Source organism: Mesocricetus auratus, unplaced genomic scaffold (genome assembly GCF_017639785.1).
Source record: "Mesocricetus auratus isolate SY011 unplaced genomic scaffold, BCM_Maur_2.0 Super-Scaffold_100010, whole genome shotgun sequence".
NCBI lineage: Eukaryota > Metazoa > Chordata > Mammalia > Rodentia > Cricetidae > Mesocricetus > Mesocricetus auratus.
The window spans coordinates 48352537-48374265 of NW_024429194.1; the positions used below are offsets into that span (position 1 = coordinate 48352537).

Here is a 21729-nt window from a genome sequence, read left to right on the forward strand (position 1 = left end):
ACTAGAACTCATGAAAAATGACTGTTTAGCCACAAAATATGGCAAAAACACTGCTTTCAGGCCTAGGATGAAAGCATAAATCAAAAGACATTCGTAAGTTAGTCTAGGAATGAGCCATTATTTACTTCACTGTTCCAAGAGAAAACATTTTCCAACTTTCAAATAAATCCACTCGCCAATAAATCTTTGAGATGTGATTTTTTTTGAGCTTGAAGCTTAATGCTCTAAACTATTTCTGAAAGATTATGTGTGTAATCTTTTGTAACTTCAGAATGCTAGGTATACAGAGGATCTTGTCAGAAAAAAAACCTCAAGACACAAGAAGAATAAGAAAAAGAAGTAGTGCCGGGCGTTGGTGGCGCACACCTTTAATCCCAGCACTCGGGAGGCAGAGGCTGAATAAGGAAGACTGCTATGAGTTTGAGGCTAGCCTGGGCTAAGGAATGAGACCTTGTCTATCCCCTCCCCACCTTGAAAAAGATAGAATAATCATGGTCTGGAAACTTAGACTATACAAAGAGGAACTGGCATGTTTGTAAATTAGTATTATCACTGTTTTGAAACGCAGTCTCACTAAGTAGCACTGGTTGGCCGAGAACTTGCTGTATAGACAGGATGATCTTGAACTTGTGGCCATCCCAAGTGCTAGGGTTACAGTTGTGTCCTGTGTGTCTCAGCCTGTAAATTATTGTGATACATATTATGATAAAGAACTTACATGAACAAGGTTAGTCCAAATTGTGTACTGATGAAATATGAGTCTCTGAGAACACACACGTGTACATGCACATTCACAGATGCATGCACACAATTCACATACACACAAACACACACACACACACAGAGGCACTCACGCATATGCAAGTATGGTGATTTTTAACTACCCCTTCTCTTTCCTTTTGAGATCAGATTCTCGCCAGCAGGAGATCTTGGTTTACTATGATGCTGCCTGTTTTTGTTTTTGGAGTGTTGGGTTTGGGTGTTGTTTTCCTCGGCTCTGGCAGGCTGTCTGCCACTGAGCTATGCTCCCAGTCATGGGAATCTGTTCCACACTTTCACCTCACATCCTCTCTATTACTATTGCTCCATTAAAAACTACATAATTCAAAACAAAACTTCTCCAGGAAATATCTTTCCTTCCTCCCCTGCAGGAGCTGTTTGTGTTTCCTCAAGTCTTCTGCTGTCTTAGTTAGGATTTCTATTGCTGTGAAGAGACACCATGACCACAGCAACTCTTATAAGGAAAACATTTAATTGATGTGGCAGCTTACAGAGGTTCAGTCCATTATCATTATGGTGGGGACCATGATGGTGTCTTACAATAACTCTTCCTGCCAGCTTCTGCCACATCAGCCCCAAATGAACACACAATACTTATATTAATTATAATGCTGTTGGCCATTTACTTGGGCTTCTTATTGACTAGCTCTGTCTTAATTATTAATCCATAACTACTAATCTATGTATTTGTACAAGGTCTTATCTTACCAGAGAATCCCGGACCTGCAATTCCTTTGTCTCCTACATGATGACTGCTCAGTGTCTCAACAGAGAAGACAGCAATTTCCTGTTTGTCCCTGCTTATGTCCTGATTCTGCCCAGCTACATCACTTCCTGTCTGGCCAATCAGTCAATTAGTGTTTTATTCATTAACCAATAGGAGAAACATATACACAGAAGAACATTCCCCATCAGTGGTGTGTGCAGACAGACATGGTTCTCAAGAAGTAGCTGAGAGTCCTACATCTTGCAGGCAACAGGAAGTCAACTGAGATACTGAGATATCCTCAAAGCCTGCCCTCACAGTGACACACTTCTCCAACAAGGCCATACCCACTCCAACAAAGCTACATAGCCTAATGATGTCATTCCCTATGAGATTATGGGGACCAATTACATTCAAACTACCACATTTGCCTTCACTGTAAGTGCCTCCCCCCATTAAAGTTCCAAGTTTGGGTAGACAAAGAACTTAGTCCTAGTCTTACCAACAACCCGCCTCTTTTCCCTCCCTTCTCTCTTTCTTATTCTCGCCCCGTCCTTCTCTTCTCCCTCCCTCAAGACAGGGTCTCACTACGTGAACTAAGGTAGCCTCTACTTGTGATTGTGATGTGTGTGACCCTCCTGAGTGCTGGGATTACAGGTTTGTATCCAGCTATTTATTCATCCCTACCACACACATCTTCTTTTGAGACAAAGTCTTGCTATATAGCCCAGGCTTCAGGCTTGTCTCAAACTTGTAATCACTTCACCAATAAACTAGGCCTGTTTTCTGAATGAGGAAGTCAAGGCACATACAGGTTAAAATGACGTGTGTCAAGGTCACAAAGCCAAGTGCTGAGGTTGAACTCAGTCTCCAGCATGTGACGTCAGCTGCTGCCCACTTCTGAAGTCCTAGTCACTACCCTATTTTATATTTATTAGCCATCACTCTGCCTTGTTTCAATTATTGCTACATGACCACATCCCACATGTAGTGACTTAGAGAAGTAAGGTCTGTGTGGGGAATTGGCTCAGGAATTCAGACACAGCTTAATGAGACTGACAGGGCTTGATGAGGCTGTTTTTCTAGATCACTTGCCATTGGCTGTTGTCACTGCATTGCATTCATCTGGTGACTGGGTTGGCATGAACAGTCTCAGGAGGATCCATTCTGTACCTGGTACCTCAGGGCTCCTTCCTGTGGCCTCCCTGGTTCGCATTGTTCCTCTTCTATTTAAAATGTGGCAAGGCTTCTTCAGAACACAGCAGCTGGGCATCAAAACCAGAGCCCTGTGCACAACAGACAAGCACTGTGTCTCCAGCTGTTTACTGTTCCCAAGCTGTGAAGCAGGGTAGGGTGGAGCACACCCATAATCACAGCGCTCCAGAGGTGGGAGCCGGAGGATCAGGAGTTCAAGGCCAATCTTGGCTACACGGCAAGTTTGAGGCCATCCTAGGCTACATGAGATCCCGTCTCAGAAAACCAAAACCAAACCAACAAACAGATACGTAAAAGAAAAGCTTTTTTAAAAAACCACATGACTAAGTCTATGAATGAGAAAAGTTAATTCTTCCCCCATTCCTGTTCCTAGGGGTCCCATCCTCCTCTCCAGGGGTGACCACTCTCTCTCTTTTTAAGGTTTTATTTGTGTGTGTGTGTGTGTGTGTGTGTGTGTATCTGTGTATGTATGCTGTGTGTGAGGGTACCTGTGAAGCCAGAAGAGGTGGCTGTGAGCTGTTCCACATGGGTGCTTGTTAATGAACTTGGGTCCTCTGTAAAAGCAGCAAACACTCTTAACTCCTGAGCATCTCTCTAGCCCCACCATTCTTTATTGTAATATTTTATCTATTATATGCATTCAGTGTATTTTGATCATATCCACCCCTCACTTCTCTCCAACTCCCCCTGACCCCCTCCACAGTCCCCTCCAAACTTCATGCAGTCAAATGTCACAGCACTCCTTCCCATCCTCAGGCTCTCACGTTCCGTCTCCTCTTCTGCACCTTTGGGGGGAGGGATGATGCTATAGATATCCCTGTTATGGCTGAGCGCTCAAGAGTCATTTATTTTCAGCACTTGGACAATTTATGTCTCGATATTAACTGCTTCCTACTGCAAAAAAACATTCTCTGATCAAGGTTTCAAGAAACACTAATCTAGGGTTATACACACAAATATTTAGAAGACATTTCTATCAACCAGAAAAACAACAGTAGCATGTTTCTCTTAGGAAATTATGACCTCTGCAGCCATGGACTTTAGAGTATTATAAATGAATTACCTCTTTTGGAGCAGGCCTCAATTCAATCCAGAAAACAGTTGGTTATACCCTAAACAGTAATGCCACTACCAGGGACATATCTTGCCTGGCAGGTATATATTGTATCATACATGTTCCAATGATGACCACTGTTATCTTTTCTTCTGAAGTGGCCTACACATAAAATAAAATAAAATAGTGTCCTTTTGGCACTATGAGTACGTGTCACCAGGAAAGAAGTTCCTTGATGGATTCCATACCGATGTCTTACAATGAAAGTGTGTGGTGTCTTCAGCCACGGGGTCTTACCTTCTAGTTACAGTGGGTAGACAACAAAGAGCAATGCCAATAGCTTGTGTAGCTCGTGTTGGTTTGGGGGCCATTCTTTTCTTTCTTTCCTTTTTTTTGTTCTTTTTTCAGACAGGGTTTCTCTTTGTTGCCCTGGCTATCCTGGAACTCATTCTGTACACCAGGCTGCCCTTGAACTCACAGAGATCTGCCTGCCTCTGCTTCCCGAGTGCTGGGATTAAAGGCAGGCACCACTATGGCTCCACTTGGGGGCTGTTTTTAACTTATTCTTTCAGAGCTAAGATTATATACTTTAAAAGGATGAATGCCATTTTTATTTATCTACCATCCTATCTATATGTCTCCTGAAAGGCTACATAGGTGCTATATAACTGATAGAATAACATAACTAAGCATCTAGCCCCCCCCCCATCAATCTAACTTGTAGATTGGAATACATAGAATCTCATCCTCTTTCTTTTCTTTGCCTTGGTCTTCTGCCTGCATGTATGTCTGTCAAATGCCCGGAAACTGTAGTTACAGACAGTTGAGCGTGCTCTTAACCTCAGATCTCTTGCCTGCCCTCCCTCCTTCCCTCTCTCCCTCCCTCCCTCCCTCCCTCCTTCTGTCCCTCCACCCTCTCTCTCTCTCTCTCTCTCTCTCTCTCTCTCTCTCTCTCTCTCTTTCCAGGGTTTCTCTGTGTAGCCCTGGCTGTCCTGGGATTTGCTCTGTGAACCAGGCTGACCTTGAACCTGCCTTTTTCTCCCGAGTGCTGGGATTTAGGCTTGTACCTCCATGACTGGTTCCTGTCCTTTTTCTTTTAAATGGTTAAACAGAATGGTTCTGTTGCAGGGCTGTAGGCAGTGACTTCTGCCTTCAGCAGACCAGAACAAGTAGAGATTACAGATTGTGATGATGAAGACCGTCAGATTAAAAAGTGGAGGCAGAGGTGGCGTTAAACAGGAACAATATGACTTCTGGAGATCTAAGTATGAGGCAGTCTTAAAGGGAAGGAGCAGAGCATCCTTGGGGAGTGCCTCAGAACAGTCTCCACAGCAGCCCCACTCCCATTCTCTCATACCAAGCCCTTTATGTTTCCCAACAACTGAGTATTTTGTCAGGAGGTGGTGCATACCTTTAACCCCAGCACTCGGAAGGGAAGCTGGCAGATCTCTGAGTTGGAGGCCAGCTTTGTCCACAAAATGAGTTCCACAACAGCCAGAGCAACACAGAGAAAACAAAACAAGAAAAGTGGAGGTAGAACGTTAGGCTCCACAGGAGGTGAGGTAGAAGGAAAATGATTAAAAAATGACACCACAGCAACTTATTTACTGAGGAGAAAGAATGAGAGGTGCGGTTGATGAGGAGGAGAGGGATTTAAAAAATGAGTGAGACTCTAAATGAATTAGAAGCGTTCCTTAACACAGGGGGCAGGGTTAGCTTGAGAGGACACAACATCTCTTTCCAGAAGAGGAAAAAGAAGGCTTCCATTGCAGGTAAATTTTTCACTAATGGCTAGGGGAAATGAAGGAAACTCACCTCCAGGAGTCTCCCTTTCCTCAGAAACATAGATGAAGATTTTCATTTTTCATCCTTCATTTTTATTCAAAGGGGTTGGCAGGATAGAGTTCAGCAAGAGAGTAGGGCGTGTGAGGGCGGGGTTCTCTGGGGTGAGGGCAGGAGGTGATGCCAGTGCCTGTGTGCAGATGTGACTGTTTCAGGCTTAGTAATAAAATTTGGCCACACGGCTGTCTCTGTTGAAGCTGTGTGACCGGCCTGAGAGTACAGATATTCTCAGGAGAGACCCTTGTGCCCCTCCTTTTGACTATTGGACTAATAGGATAACGAAACCCCTCGAAAATGGAATTTCAAGAGTCTCTTGCTGGGGAAGGGGTTCCCGGTGCAAACCAGAGAGGGAGAGCTTGTTTCCTAGGTCTCAGCCTGTCAGTCCACTTCATAGGTCAGACCAAGAGCTGAGGTATGGTGTGCTTATGACTGGCAGGACCACACTTTGCCTTTTTATTTAAACCTCACGGGGTGGCGGGGAGGGGGGTGGGCTGTCACTGGACTGACTGATCCCTTTGTTCTACCTAATGTGGTCACGATGGAGGAACCAGTTAGGATATTGAATGCAGGAGCTTTAGATCGGCAATGTATATCTATCTTAAATGGAGAAGATGTACGTTTGTAGGTCCAGCGATGCACACTGTGTGGCAGCAGAGTTTGCTTTTGCTGTGCTGTGAGGGTCGCTGTTCCAGAAAGTGCTCAGGGGAAGATTTAGAGGTGCAGTCAGAGGACAGGAGCCACAAGTACGGATGTTGTGAAACTATGAAGCAAGCCAAACAGTTTTAACGTTGTACACTGACGAGTCCCGAGGGAATCGTGAGGGAGGACAATTCATTTCCTCCTGCCTCGCTCCTCACTCTACCTTTGGGGTGGACACGAGGCAAACGCACACTCGTGAATAGATGACGTCATTCGAGGGACAAGAAGCGGTCTTCGTTAGGGAACAGTCCATAAATAAAACTTGAGGATAGTTGCTGTTTCCACTTTTATTTTTCTTGAGATAGGGTCTCACCTAGCTCAGGGGGCCTTGAATTCCTGATTCAGCTGACTCTGCCTCCGAGTGCTGCGCCTACAGACGTGTGCAGTCGTCCTCTACGAGGTAAGATTTTCACTTTTTTTTCCTTGTATCTCTCACAGTTTGAGGAGGCAACATAACTTGCGGTAGCCTTCATCCTCAAGAGTGGCTACCGTTACCGTGGAAACGTTTAGGCAGCTAGGTCTCTTCACCAAGTCTTCGGTTGCTGCTAAAGTGTGCCCTAGGACGAATGGTTCCGCCCAAGCTAAGTATCTTGCCTGCCGTTGCGGATGCGTCCCAAGCAATCTTGATCCTTGCCGGACGCCGTCGCCAGTTCCTGCTTAGCTCCACCCATTCCGTGGGCCCTCCTCCCCAGCCGGCCCCCTGCGGCTCCGCCCCTGCCTGGAGGCCCCGCCCCCGTGAATCAGCTGATCTCGCGTCCTGGCGGTGCCGTCGGGCTGGCGCCGGGCGAAGAGCGCCGAGCTGCGGGAGCGTCAGGTGAGCCCGCGCGGGTCCGGTCGGTCCTTGGGTTCCGAGGCGGGTCGGCCTGCCGAGGTGCGGGAGCGTGCTGCGCTGGCCTGCCGGGACGGCGCCTGTCTGTGGAGGAGCCTGGGACGTGGTGGCTCGGCCCGGGTCCCACCCTCCGGGTCCCGACGTTTCTGCCGTGGTCGGCGGTGTAGCATTCCTTCGTGTCCCCTCTTCCCGCCTCCAACCCACGCTGCTTTCCGCCCATTCCCTCAGGAGGCTTTCTTGAATGCCCACAGTGGGCGCCGAGCTGGCAAGCCCGTGAACCTTGCTGAGTGTCCAAGGTGGGTTTGCCCCAGGATGCAAATCGCGGTGAAAAGTGACTTTTGGTGGCTTGAAACAGCGTTTGTGGAAAATAAAAAGGACTTTGATGTTAGTCATTGGTAGTTTGACCAAATCCAATCAGATGATCCACCAGAGGAGAGAATAAGCATCGTGAAGACAGGAAAGAACACAGGGGCGATCTTGAGGAAATGGTCCACACACTGATGTTGGTCCTCCAGGCAACAGGGCTATTTTGCAATTTGTGGAAGCAAGCTACTGTTTAGGACTAATGTGGTAGCCAAAGAGGAAAAGCACACTGGCTGAACTGGGGTGACCAAGAACAGCACTTTCTTTTTGGTTTAGGAAGGAAAGGGAGGGAAAGCTAACTGCTGTACCCAAATTAACGTTCATATTGTAATGCTCTTGCATTTCTAAATGTTCGTTAAATGGCTCCCAAGGATAAACTGTGTGATGTAGGTTTATTCTGAGCAGGTACAGAAATGCAGCAAAGCCGTAGGTCATACTTCTTTGTTCGTTTATCATATACATGTTAGGTAATTGAGATCAGTGAAATATTTGTTCTTTATTTCATATTTTTGATTCAGTGACTCACTGTAGCCCATTCTCGCCCGGATCTTGTGGAGCTCCTCCTGCCTCAGCATCCTGAGTGTTAGGATTATAGGTGGGCACTGCCATTCAAAGAGTGAGTTGTAATATTTTAACCTTAATAACAGAAGCACAATGATTAAGAGTCCTAGGCTTTGGAATACCTTGAGCACATCTTTCCTTGATCCTCTTTGCCTCAGTTTCCTTATCTCTACACTAGACTTTCTTGCTATCAGTACCTTTACATGTATAGTTCATGCATCATTTATTACTGTACCTAGACCATGGGAAATGACTGATATATCCTAACTCTTTTTATAGTTACTAATTTCTTCTAGTATATCATGAATTAGGCTATATTGTGACCTTTAGTTTTCTAAGAAGTAGGAACAATAATATTTGAAAGAAGCAAAATTGGAGTTTATTCAGAAAAAGACATAACACAAATGTAAGCACAGACATTAAAAGAGTGGGAGATATCTAAGACGATTGTAGTAGACACCCTAATGACTCTATAGTCACCTGTAGATAATAGGACCTTAAGGACTTGAGCTTCTCTATTGACAGCCTCTGATTGAATCATAACTATTCTTCATCTTAAGAAATAATTTCACGATTTGTATATAGAGGAAAAATTATTTCAAGTTGATCTCTAGTAACTTTGATATTTCATAAAGGTATTTTAATATGCAAAATATGCTGATATAATCTACAACTAGTCAATATGTATTACTTCATAAATTATGACTAGTATTGGCAGATTAAGAGTTCATAGTTAAATAAGGAGAATTCAAATAAGAAAATTCAAAGCTGTTTCATAATGTTAAAATTTGAAAACGTGGGCCAGTGAGATAGCTTAGTAGGCAAAAGTGCTTGTCACCAAACCTGATAATTTTAGTTCAGTTCCTAAAACCCAGTAATAAAAGGGCTGAACTGACTGCTTTGAGTTGTCCTCTGACCTCCAGACTAGCCTGGAACTCACTCTGTAGACTGGGCCGGATTGTAGGTTGGAACCACCACATCCTGCTCAAGAAAATATTTGTTTTGTTTTGTTTTTTAGAGACAAGGTTTCTCTGTGTAGCCCTGGATGTCCTGGAATTCACCCTGTAGACCAGGCTGCCCCCAAACTCAACAGAGAATCGCCTGCCTCTGTCTCCTGAGTGTTGAAGAATCAGGTACAGGTGTTGAGAGAAAGAGACACCTTAGTGAGTTCTAGGCCAGCCTGGTCAACATGGTAAGTTTCAGAACAGCAAGAGCTACATAGTGAGACCCTGTCCCCAACCACCCCTGGAAGGAAGGAAGGAAGGAAGGAAGGAAGGAGGAAGGAAGGAAGGAAGAAGGAAGGGAAGAGGGGAAGAAGGGAAGAGAAGGAGAAAGAAAACTCAGCTGGGCACACAGTGATGTGTGCTTGTTGACTCCAAAGACTGAGTCAGGGAGATTTCAAGGCTGAGAACAGCCAGGGTGACACAGTTCTAGGCTAGCCTGAGTTGAGCTACAGAGTAAGATCCCTATGTCAAAGGTAAAAAATTAAAGACTTCAAGGGGGTTGTGTTTAAGTATTTTAAATGTGTGTGTGTGTGTGTGTGTGTGTTGGTGACTTTTGAAGTTAACATTATTCAAAGAGTTTAAAATATTAACTCAGTTATGCCTGTATTCTCAGTGTAGAATCAGGAGAGTCAGGATTCAAGGTCATCCTTGATTATATAGTCCTTTGAAGCTAGCTAGGGCTACAAAAGACTGCCTCAACTTCTCTATCCCACATTCAAAACAAAAGGTGGGGGGGGGAAATGATTTTTAACTAAGTAAATGCATTTCCATGCTGGGCGTTGGTGGTACACGCCTTTAATCCCAGCACTCGGGAGGCAGAGGCAGGCAGATCTCTGTAAATTCTTTGAGCCAGCCTGGTCTACTGAGCGAGTTGCAGGGCAGGCTCCAAAACAATACTGAGAAACCCTGCCTCAAAAAAACAAAAAACAAAAACAAAAACCAAAAAACTTTCCTTTGGTAAATGAGATTCTAGAGTGGTTTACGGTACATTGTGTAGATTCGTGGCTTGGTAATAAAAAAAAGGTCAAAAGAATTCTTTGTTCAGGCGCAAGGATATCTAGACACATGCTTTAAACATTTTTAGAGTTACAGTTATTTATGTTGTGCTTGTGTTTGCCAATGCAAGTGGCACTCAGGGAACAACCTGCCAGTTTCTCTCCTTCCCATGCTCAGCAAGCACCTTGCCAGCTGAGCAGCATTCTCACCCTGAAGTCCCCATTTTCTAGCACTTCTCAATACTTAATTACTGATTGTAACAGGATTGTAGATCCTGCCCGGCCAAGGATGGGTGGTCTCTGCCTGCATGATCTCAGGGACTCATGAAATCTTGGAGGTTGGAGGACCTCTCAGTGGGAATTTGGAAGACAAGAAGTTGTCACTGGAGACATCAAACTGCATAAGCAATAAAGCATTCATAGTTTGTTATGCCTAGTCCCCAACTTTAACTCTGCTAGTATAAGACTTGGTGAGTGTGGGCTGAACCAGACGGGAGGAGGCAGGCAGTGATAGCCGAGAGGCAGTAGGAGGCCTGCTCTGAACTTGGTTGCAGTCACTGGGAGCAGAGCTGCGAACATTTCAGTGACTTCATTCAGAACTTTTGCAGAATTATGTTTATCACGGATTCCAACTGGATTAAAGAGAGATTATTTTTCTTGGTAGGAACTTCCCTCCCTCTCCCCTCCCTCTCTCCCTCCCTCCCTCCCTCCCTCCCTCCTTCTTTGACAGTCTTTATAGCTCCATGTCTTTGAATTCTTGAACCTCCTGCCTCCACCTCCCAAGAGTGGGGATCATAGGTATATACACCACACCTAACCTGGGTTTGTGTGTGCGTGGCACATGTATAGAGGCTAAAGGTCAGCATCTGCTGTCTTCTGCCTTCCCTCTACACTTTCTTTATGTAACATAGGGTCTCTTACTGAATCTGGAGCTCCATGGCATGCTGTTTCTCCCACCGTACCTCCCCAGGGTTACAGACAAACGCTGCTGACCTGCTTTTACATGAGTGTGAGGATCTGAACTGGGACGCATGCTTTCGCAGCAGGAGATTTACCTATTGAACAGTCAGTCTCCCCAGCTGAGGGTTTCTTTTTTTTTTACTTCTAACTCTTTCCCATTAATTGCCAACAATTAGTAATAAAAAATTGGCAGTGTGCACATAGGACAGCAGTAGAGCAGAGAAACTTCGTTTTCCTGTCTGGACCCCAAGTCCTCTGAATATGTGATGGTGGTGTGTTTAGCTTATGCCTTTTGTTTGATTTTGTATTGTTTTTGGTTATGCAGTTCATGCTGACCAGGCTCAAGATCCTGTTGCCTCAGCCTTCCGTGTATTAGGACTACAAGCATGTAGCACCATGTCTGGCTAAAAAAAAAAAAAAAAAAAAAACCAATTAAATTGGTGAGTTATTGAGAACTTTCTCCACTTATATAATTCTTCCAAGTTTGAAGAAGATAGTTTTTTTTTCTTTCATTCTTACAAGCAAAAGATGCATTTTGTGTTACAGATTTTTGGCAGTTCATTTTGTTGGCCATGGATTATACCCAAAGAGAAGACTAGCATTAGTCTCTTTAAGGCCACAAATTGACCAACTCACCTTTCTCTTAATTATTAAGTATTTATAAATATTTTTCATCTGGGTCATCCACAGTTCCTGTTCTCTGACTGAATGATGGCATCTGGGTACCATCCATTCCAGTATTATTTTTTCTTCCACCACCTAAATATTATTTAGCCAATTTATCAACTTAAATCTGGGGCAGCTTTCTGAACAAACATGTAGCAAGAATGATGATAGAACACTAAAACAGTAATGAGGCAGAACAATCCAACTGTACATCAATAGGAAGATAGATAAACTGGTTTATTCATGCAGCTGAATGTACTTATTTCCTAATAAAAAAGTGAGTTAATTAGGTCTATACTCATTGTAAGGACATTATATTGAGTGAAAGAGGCATATACCAAAGGGTTTTTACATATAATAAGGTACATTTATGCTTAGTTCTAAGATAGTAGCATTGTTATGTATATAGTTATTGAGAGTACCTAAACTGTAAGAGTGAACATGTGCTGTATTTTAGGAATACTAAGTAACTGTCTTCAGCTCCATGTGTAACTTTGTTTCACTGTGAAAAGGAGCTAACTGGGCAGTGATGTACACCTCGGAGGCTGAAGCAGGATTGCAAGTTCAAGGCCACCCTAGGCTGTGGAGTGAAGCAAATTTGAAGTATGCTGTTATCTGTAAAAAAACAGGTGGTGAGCCTGGCGGTGGTGGCGCACGCCTTTAATCCCAGCACTCGGGAGGCAGAGGAGGCTGGACCGATAGCCTCCAAAACAATACAGAGAAACCCGGTCTCGTAAAAACCAAAAAAACAAAACAAAACAAAAAAACAACAAAAAACAAAAAACAAAAAAACAAAACAGGTGGTGAGGACATAGGTTTGATATTTATTTTTATGTATGGCTAAAATGGTTTGTGAACCTGCATTTTAATTTCTTTTATCTTTTTTTTTTTTTTTTTTTTTTTTTTTGGTTTTTCGAGACAGGGTTTCTCTGTATTGTTTTGGAGGCTGTCCTGGAACTCGAGATGTAGACCAGGCTGGCCTCAAACTCACAGAGATCCACCTGCCTCTGCCTCCCGAGTGCTGGGATTAAAGGCATGCGCCACCAACGCCTGGCTTAATTTCTTTTATCTGTAATCAGGGCACTTTCCCATATACTTTATTTTACTTTGTAGCTTCAGAACAGTGGAGTCTAGAACAGCTGTTGTCTCCCTGTGGGAAGACAGGAATGTGTCCAGCAGCACCTCTGTAACAGAGCTGTTCTGTGGAGAGGTAACAGACCCATGTCCTGGGAAGTGCTTTCTCATTTCAGGAAATGTGGAGTGAGCCCCATTTGAAGGCTTGAAAGACCTCGGCATCAAAGCGCCGGGCACTGAACCGAACCCTCTGCCCAAGAACCAGGGACAGACCACTGGCTGCAAATGCAAGAGGTGATTTATTGAGTACACAGGCGCCTGCGGATGCTACTGCAACTCGGGTGCAGAGCATACCGGGCTTGCAGGGAGCACAATATTTATAGAGTTTTAATGGTTACATAAGTAACAGGCATTTCATTGGCTCATCTTGGGGGCAGGGGTAGTTCCCACGGACTAAGTTTCCTGGTATTACTTTATGAAAGACCCCGCCACGCTTCAGCAATTATTATCCGGGTCCCATGACTGCTCTGGTGACCACAGATCCTGTTTGACATCCTGCCAGCTGGGCGAGGCACCTGGTCTGGGTTTCTTTCATTAGGCAACGGCCTGGCCTTGCTTTTCTTTTCCTAGGGGGTCCTGGGTAGGGGTCTTTCAGGCTGAAGAGGAGTCAGCATGCTATGATTCTTGGGGAAGTCAAACATAAACCCATCTTGAATTCCTAAAGTGCCGGGAGCAAATTCATCCACAGTACCCTGAGAGGAGTTTGGATATGGACTGACCTAAGAAGCTACCAATATTTTATGTGCCATGAAGTCATGAGCACTTTATTTTAAATTGGTTGCATTAGTTAGTAAATGCATCAAATTCCCAGACACTGCAATACTACAACAACATACGCCTCTTATTGTCATGGCAATATTATAAAATATTTCCTGAGAATTTTAATAATTTTGGTAAACCCAAAATTTAAAACTGCTATAGGTACAGACACAAACTAAATGAGAATTACTGAGCATTTGTGACTGAGCATTTCTTGTGCCGTGGCCACAAATGCTTATTTCTAAGAGAGTTCTTTTGGTCAAAAGAGTGCTAGATTTTGATAGTTCTGGGTTAAAACTGCAAGCCATTGAAAGAAGGGTTGGCTGTAGGGAGAGGCTCAGAGGATAAAGAGACCAAGCCTGACCACATTAGTTTAGTCTCCTTGGTCCACATGGTAGAAGAATATAAAGAGTGTCTTACGGAGGAGGGGCTAGATTTGATGTGGCTGTGACAGTTCCAGTTGATTAGCCTGTCAGTTCTTGCAGGTAAGCTGTCCTCAGCCTTGCATGCCTGATAAAGGTGTCAGGGGCAAGAAACAGTTGCTGGTGTCTAGGATATTTGTAGTCAAATGTTGCAGTCCATGCATGCCTTAATCCACATATAAACACAGTGACCAAGACTCCAGGGGTGAATAATTAAGTATTTTATCTGTGTGACATACCAGACTCTCTTTAATAACCGGTTACTGTATCCACTGTGTGAACTCTGGTTTATTACATTATAACAAATTGCAACTAAGGTTTCAAAAGGAAAATACTGGTCAGGTGCAGTGGCTCATACATGTAATCTCAGGATTTACAAGGTTAAGGCAGTAGGATTGTGGAGTTCAAAGCAACCTGGACTACAGTGTGAAGTTCTGTCTCCTAACTCCACCTCACCTGTGTAGACAAAAAGGAAACAAATTGTGGATAGCTACTTGAAAATCTAGTAATTTTGTCTCACTAATACCTCCAGATAATCTGTAACTTCCTTTCAGAGTTTATAATACACTTCGCTCCTTTTTTTTTTTTTTTTTTTTTTTTTGGTTTTTTTTCGAGACAGGGTTCCTCTGTATTGTCTTGGAGGCTGTCCTGGAACTCGCTCTGTAGACCAGGCTGGCCTCAAACTCACAGAGATCCGCCTGCCTCTGCCTCCTGAGTGCTGGGATTAAAGGCGTGTGCCACCAACGCCCGGCTGCTCCTTTGTTTTATTGCTTTCCTGTTTCTGGTTTTAATTTTTTTTAACAAGGTCAAGAGTCCCGTGTAGCCCAGGGCAGCCTGTCACTTGCTATTAGCTGAGTCTAGTCTTGACTTTTGATCTACCTGTCTCTGCCTTCTCTGTGTTGGGATTAAAGAGGTGTGTCTCAATGGCCAGTTTACCGTCCTATCTTAATGTAGACTCATTTTTAAAAATTAAGTTGCACCGGGCGTTGGTGGCGCACACCTTTAATCCCAGCACTCGGGAGGCAGAGGCAGGCGGATCTCTGTGAGTTCCAGGTCAGCCTGGTCTACAAAGTGAGTTCCAGGACAGCTTCCAAGACAATACAGAGAAACCCTGTCTCGAAAAAAAAATTAAGTTGCATATATGTATGACTGTGCTCATGACATGGTGAGCATGTGGAGGTCAAAGGACAACTCTTGGGAGTCACTTTCCTTTTCACCATGCGGGTCCCAGGAATTGGACTCAGGGCATCAGGTTTGGTGTCCAAGTTTACCCAATGACCTGTTTTGCTGGTCCTGTTCAATTTAATCACTATTATCATTACTTTTGTAACTTTAATTACGGCTACTTTACATATATATTTGCTTGGTTTTTGTTTTGTTTTGTTTTTCTCGAGACAGTCTTGGCTCTCCTGGAACTAGCTCTGTAGACCAGGCTGGCCTTGAACTCAAAGATTCATCTGCTTCTGCCTCCCATTACCACCACCCAGCCATTGCTATTATTTTAATCAAAATACCCTTTGTAGGGCTTGGAATCAAACCCATGGCCTCAGACTTGTTAGGCAAGTGTTCTACTTTCAAATTATATTACTAGTCCCAAAGACTCATTTAAAAAAAGATTTATTTATTGTATATATTATTTATTGTATTGTATATGTGCATGTATGCCAGAAGAGGGCACCAAATTTCATTATAAGCCACCATGTGGTTGCTGGGAATTGCCTGTGCTCTTAACCTCTGAGTCATCTTTCCAGCCCCCAAGACCCGTTTTAAATCCATGTGAAAAGAGAAGTAGCATGATATGGTGGCATATTCGTGTACTTTCAGTATTCTCCAGGCAGAGACAAGAATTGCTTCTTCAAATGGGAGGATATCCTGGTCTACATAGTCAGTTCTAGGCCAGCTAGGGTTGCATAGTGAGATTGCCTCAAAAAACAGGTGTGGGGGAGAAGATGATGGGGAGAAGGAACAGGGAGGGAGAACATAATTAGCTTCCTAATGTCTTGAGGATGTAGTCTTCTCTAGAGACATCTATCATATTAGGAAGACCTAAGATAGTACAGTGGACCCTTGGTTGCAGGGATCACTTCAGCCCAAGGGTGGAGGCTGGCTGGCCGGCCAGGGCAACATGTAAGACTTCATTTACCCACATTCCCACCCCAAATAAAAACCACACTGGGGAAGCAGGATGAAGCCTTGAAGAAGTTAAAAGTTGGGAGACATACTAAAAATTATAGTGATTTTTTTTTTTTTTTTTTTTTTTTAGAATGCAGGTCCCACGTCCCTCACTTCAGAAGTGTTAGGGGCATGCTTTGGAGCTGAGATTTTTCTCCCCTGAGCAGGTGTATAAACTGTGTCATGTGGCACCTCCCCTGGGTCTGTGCCAGTCTCGGATCATATTGATATTTCTGCAGCAAGAGGGCAGGTCAATATTTGCTCTAGAGGGACAAAATAACAAATCCCTCATCGGTTTGGGTCGGATTTTACAGCTGACTAAATGGAAGGTCAATTGGACTCCTCCTCCTGCTGTGAGAGGCTTTCAGAGCTTCACTCTGGTTCTGATGTTATGGAAATACAGATGGTTCATAGTTCTTCTGCATTATTACCCAAGCTGGCCTCAAATTCAAGGCAGTCCTCCTGCCTTAGCCTTCCAGGTGTGGGATTATAGACATGTACCACCATTTGTAGCTTGTAGGTCTTTTTAGCTACTATATTCCTTTTAGGACATTCCCAGATCCTGATGTCAAAACAGCATCTTTAACTATGCACAGCTTATTTTCCCCTCACAGCAAGGTGCGTATCCCCTGGGATCTAAAAGTGGCATCCCTTTGGTGAAAATCAAGGTTTGCTCTTAGCTGTAATGTGTCACCAGAGGGCTGAGAGAAGAGCTTGCAGAGTGGCATGCTCTAAAGTGAGTCTAGCTTTGGCTCTTGGCTCCTAGAACTTAACAGCTAGAACCACGAGAGCCTAGACGTTGTCTGTTTTGTGGAGATTCTGTTGATCTGTGGAAAGAAAGGCCTTGAAGGTGAGTGGACTCCACATTTCTGACTTCAAGTAAGAGCTGTTTATACAATGCCTTTATCAGAGTTAGTTAATACAGTGCAGGGCAGTGGATGAAAGGTACTGTTAACAGAGGAAAAGCAGCAGGGAGCAGGACAAGGGACAAGGACTTTAACCTTCTTCATCGGGGAGAGCCCGTCTCTGAGGAGCCCCACAGTTGGGCCATTTTCACCAACTCACTCAAATTCTGTGTGAATGGAGAAGCAATTAGAGAAACTTTTTTTTTTTTTTTTTTTTTTTTTTTTGCTTTCCCCCTTTTACTGTGTTAAATGGTATTTGAGGAGAGGTGTTAATGCAGTTGGTAAATACCAACCTCCCTAAGCATGTGAGCTTTGGCCTGCAGTGTTCTCCCATAGTGTCTCTTCTTTTTGTTTTCTATTTGATGTCTTCCTGAAAAGTCAAACATCTTAAAGCCATTATAACAAAGCCAGATGTAGAGGGTTGAGGGAGGAGATCACCAGTTTGAGCTAGCTTGGGCTACATAGAATAACCATGTTTAAAAAAGAAAGAAAAGAAGGGAAATGTTTCTACAACAACATTAATAAAGTAAAGTGGGTTTTCTATAAAATGGGTTTCTGACCCTGCCCTTTTGAGGGGGGAGAGGGGGAGAGAGGGAGAGAGGATCACTTTTAGCCCAGGCTATCCTCACACTCTCTTTTTAGTCGAGGATGACCTTGAATTTCCTGTGTAGAGAGCCATCTCACCAGCTTTTTTTTTTTTTTTTTGCTTTTTCCACCCCTTCTTTTTTTGAGACAGTTTCTTACATTCTAGCCCAGGCTAGACTGGGACTCACTATTGTAGCCCAGGGTGACATTAAACCCATGGCAGTTATACTACCCTCAGTTTCCTGATAGCTGGGATCACAAGCCAGCACACCCAGTTTATGGCAATTTTGGTTGTCAGGCAACAGGACAAAATTGAGTCTTGCTGTGGCAAATTTATTTCAGGAAATGGCTCCTCGAAGGGTCCTCTGGCTCCTGCTAGGTATTGTGGTCAGAGGTGCATTCCTTGATCTTTACAGATGAACACAGAGTATGTCTGGCTTCAGCATTTCACTGCCATGAAATGGACATTTTACTAAACTGGTTGCCGTCTCGAACAGAGTCAGTAGCAGCTAACATTTCTGTTTATCAAACAGCATTAGGCTTACTCAGATTTACCTTCTGTTTACATAGTACCTTTCATCCAACTTTGAAGGATCCAAAACCATTCTAAATTAAGCTCTTACAAAGTAGAAAGCAATTTCCTCCGGATACACAGATGGTAAGCAGTGAGAACTCCAGGCAGTCTGGAATAAACAGATGGACCTTAGATCACCCTGCCAGTGTGGGTTGTTTGCAGAGCAGTGACCATGCCACACCCTCTATGGAAAATGGTAAATCTGGTCCCAGTATTAGAAGGTCCCCAGAGATAGGGCTTTAGTGCTTGTATTTTCTTCCTTAATGAATTTGGGTGCCTTTAAAAACATAAATTTTTAAATTGAAATTCATTCAGCATTTCATTTGCTTGTTTTTTTCTTTTTTTAAACATTGATTTTTAAAATTAATGGGTCATTATTTTTGTACAATATTCTTTATTTAGCTCTTTCCAGTGGATGATTTTTTTTGTTTGTTTGTTTTTACGAGACAGGGTCTCTCTGTTTTGTTTTGGAGGCTGTCGGTCCAGCCCGGTCTCGAACTCACAGAGATCCGCCTGCCTCTGCCTCCCGAGTGCTGGGATTAAAGGCGTGTACCACCACCGCCCGGCTCAGTGGATGATTTTTGTTGTTATATTTTGAGACAAGGGCTTGTTGTGCACCCAGTTAACCTTGAACCTTTTCTTTGTTTATTACTGATTAATGTATTTATTTACTGAGGTAGGGTTTTGTAGCCCAGGCCAACCTTGAACTCAAGATAATGGTGCTACACCCTCCAAGTGCTCCAAGGATCACAGATATGTGTGTGCCACCACACCTAGCTTGGCTTTCAACTTTCAGTCTCCTGCTTCAGCTTCCTGAGAGCTGGAATTGCGGTCAGTTGCTTCTGTGGCTGGGTTCTGGGTGGGGGGCTGTATTCTGTTTGGTTACTTGGTGGAAATACTGGGTAGCTAATCCAGAGCCAGTATGTACCATGTGCTCTCACCACTCAGCTACATCCCCAGCAGGGTTAGTTTTATTAAATTAAATGGGAACTTCAAGACACCAAACAGTTTGAATGTGGAATTACCCCAAGGTACTTAAGATCTTTCTTTTTTCTTTCTGATCTTTCCCTTACCAGTTCAATGTGTGTGTGATGTGTATGATGTGTGTGTGGTGTGTGTGTGTGTACACCTACATACATGTATGACTTGTTCTTACGAAGTCTCTCCAAAGCATAGAGCTCCAGGTTTTGTAGGAACGAGAGCCATGCCACGTCTAGTTAAACTGCATCATTGGCATTCTGGGTATCGTGGGCAGCTGTGTTGGAGAAGTTACACTGAGCTCTGGTGAGTGCTCAGCTTGTGGCATAGGTGCTGGCAGACAGGTCCTCCACCAGTCAACATGCTGGGGCATAAGTAACCTTACCGATACAGAGATTCTGACCTGGTGATTAGCTAGGGTGAAGGGCTTCTGCCACACTAATACTCTTAGCCTGTCTAGATAAATGGCAAGTGGTGGGCCTAGAATCAGCTCAGTTAAAATCCAGATTTCTTGTAGCCTTTTCGGATTTGAAGCATGTTAATTTTGAAATGAGATTGATTTGTGGAAATTAACACAAAAGTTCCAATGAATAGAAAATGTATTTTAGTGAAACACTAAAGTAATTTAATAATTAACATTTTTGTTCATTACTGATAATTAAAATGACTTGGGATGTGATATATTGCTGAGATTTTAAACAATCTCTCTCAGTTGGAGTTTAACTTTTTATGTGTTCCAGAAGTATTTAAAAAGTAATCTTAATATGTGTATTAGTTACTTTTCTATTGCTGTGATAAAACACTGTGACTACGGCAACTTATAAAAGTATTTAATTGGGCTTAGGGTTAAAAGGGGCTAGAATTCATGATGGCAGAGCAAAGGGAAAGAGGCAACAAGAGCTGAGTTCTGGAGCTGCAGACAGGTGGAGAGCACTGGGAATGGCACTTGGCTTTTGAAGCCTCCCCCAGTGACTCACTTCCAACAAGGCCACACCTCCTAACCTTTCCCAAGTCGTTCCACCAACTGGGAACCGGGCATCTCATTCGAACTACTACAGTCTGTATGTGCTTTATACTGAATGCATTGGTTTGCAGATTGAATGACCTCCTCTATAATAAATTTTGTTTGTTTGTTTTTTGAGACAGGGTTTCTCTGTGACTTTGGAGGCTGTCCTGGAACTCTTTTAGACCAGGCCTCTATAACAATTTTTAAAAACTTGAAAAATCCATTGCTCTTGTAGACCAGGCCTCTATAACAATTTTTAAAAACCTGAAAAATCCATTGCCTGGAAGAGTTGAGCTTGTTTCAGACTTCCTTTTCTTCTTCGATGTTTCATTTGATAGTCAGCAGGTATTTTATAAGCTCAGTGGGCAGGCTTGGTCTTGATGTTTGACTCTGGGTGGGCAGGCTCTGAAATAGTTTGAATAGTTCCTCTGAATATGTATTACTCAGTGAGTGCACTTGTTAGAGGCCTGCCGCCCTCCCCTCCCCACTCTCCTTTGAAGGGATACAATGGCAGCACATTCACATATTCTCCCACTACTCTTTGTGCTTCCTACTTAGTGCCTTAGTGTTTACTAAACAGTGTTTCTGTTTGGTCTTGATAGAACTGCGAAGGGAATGATTTGGTGATGGAGTGTTCCTCCTGACCGATGGACTCAAAGACGAAAAGGTAAAATCATTTTCTTTTCCCCTGCAGACAAAGTCCATGTGGTTTTAATTCATGTTTAGTTTCATTTTCTTTTCAATGGTATTACATGTGAGTGTATGATTACATTTGTCATTGGTAGGTAAAGGCGATTAGAGAAAAGCTTTGTTAGTTTCTTATGCTTGTAAAGGAATCTCTTAGAACTCTTGTAGACATCTTTTCTTATAATCGGTTTTGTTTCAATCACTCCTCAGAAAACTACTCACAAAAGATATTTAAAAAGAAGGTTAAATTGTGGCTTTCCTTCCATAGATTATTAAACCCAGTTATTATTTAAGCAATATTGTTTAGCAAAAGTAGAGACATTTTTAAAAACTCTGCTTTCACTAAAAGAGAAGAATCTGTGTTTTCTAGAAACAAGCAAACAAAACACTATGTGTAGCTGGGTATGGTGGCTCACAGCACTTGGGAGGCAGAGGCATTGCATTGCTGTGAGTTCTACATAATGAGTTTCAGGCCAGCCAGGGCTATTACACAGTGAGACCCTGTGTGGGGGTGGGGGTAGTGGGGTAGATCTTAACAGTATAAGGAAAGTATAAAAGACTGTTGTCAGTTACAAATTTGATTCTTAAAGAAGTCTAACTAATGGAAAATAATAAAGGTTCCTCAAAAAGCTTGAAATAGGCAGATATGGTGGTGTACACTTGTCATCCCAGTACACGAGAGGTTAAGGCTTGAGGAGTGTGGATTTGAAGGGAGGCCCTGCCTCAAAAAGCAAACCTTTATAAACCCCCTTACCTGAAATGGGATTGCCATTTAATCCTGCCATCTCACTGTGGTGCATATATCCACATGGGAGGCAAGAATTCTACCACTG

General features: G+C 43.4%; 1 protein-coding gene across 6 annotated transcripts in view; it reads left to right on the plus strand.

Moving 5' to 3' along the window:
- The first annotated feature begins 6559 nt into the window (after window positions 1–6559).
- The window catches only part of Als2 (alsin Rho guanine nucleotide exchange factor ALS2), a 66992-nt gene continuing 51822 nt past the window's right edge, over window positions 6560–21729 (plus strand). For 2 of the 6 annotated variants that reach the window (XR_001196518.3, XM_005070602.4), the window contains exons 1-2: window positions 7017–7110; window positions 20812–20876. Coding sequence is in view for 5 of the 6 variants with exons in the window: in XM_005070602.4 (XP_005070659.1) it covers window positions 20857–20876 (20 nt within the window). In the remaining variant the exon portion in view is untranslated. Of the gene's footprint in view, window positions 6697–7016; window positions 7111–7159; window positions 7422–18824; window positions 19057–20439; window positions 20555–20811; window positions 20877–21729 lie in introns of those variants that run through there. The other 4 variants (XM_013113747.3, XM_040753542.1, XM_040753541.1 and 1 more) reach the window with 4 other exon arrangements.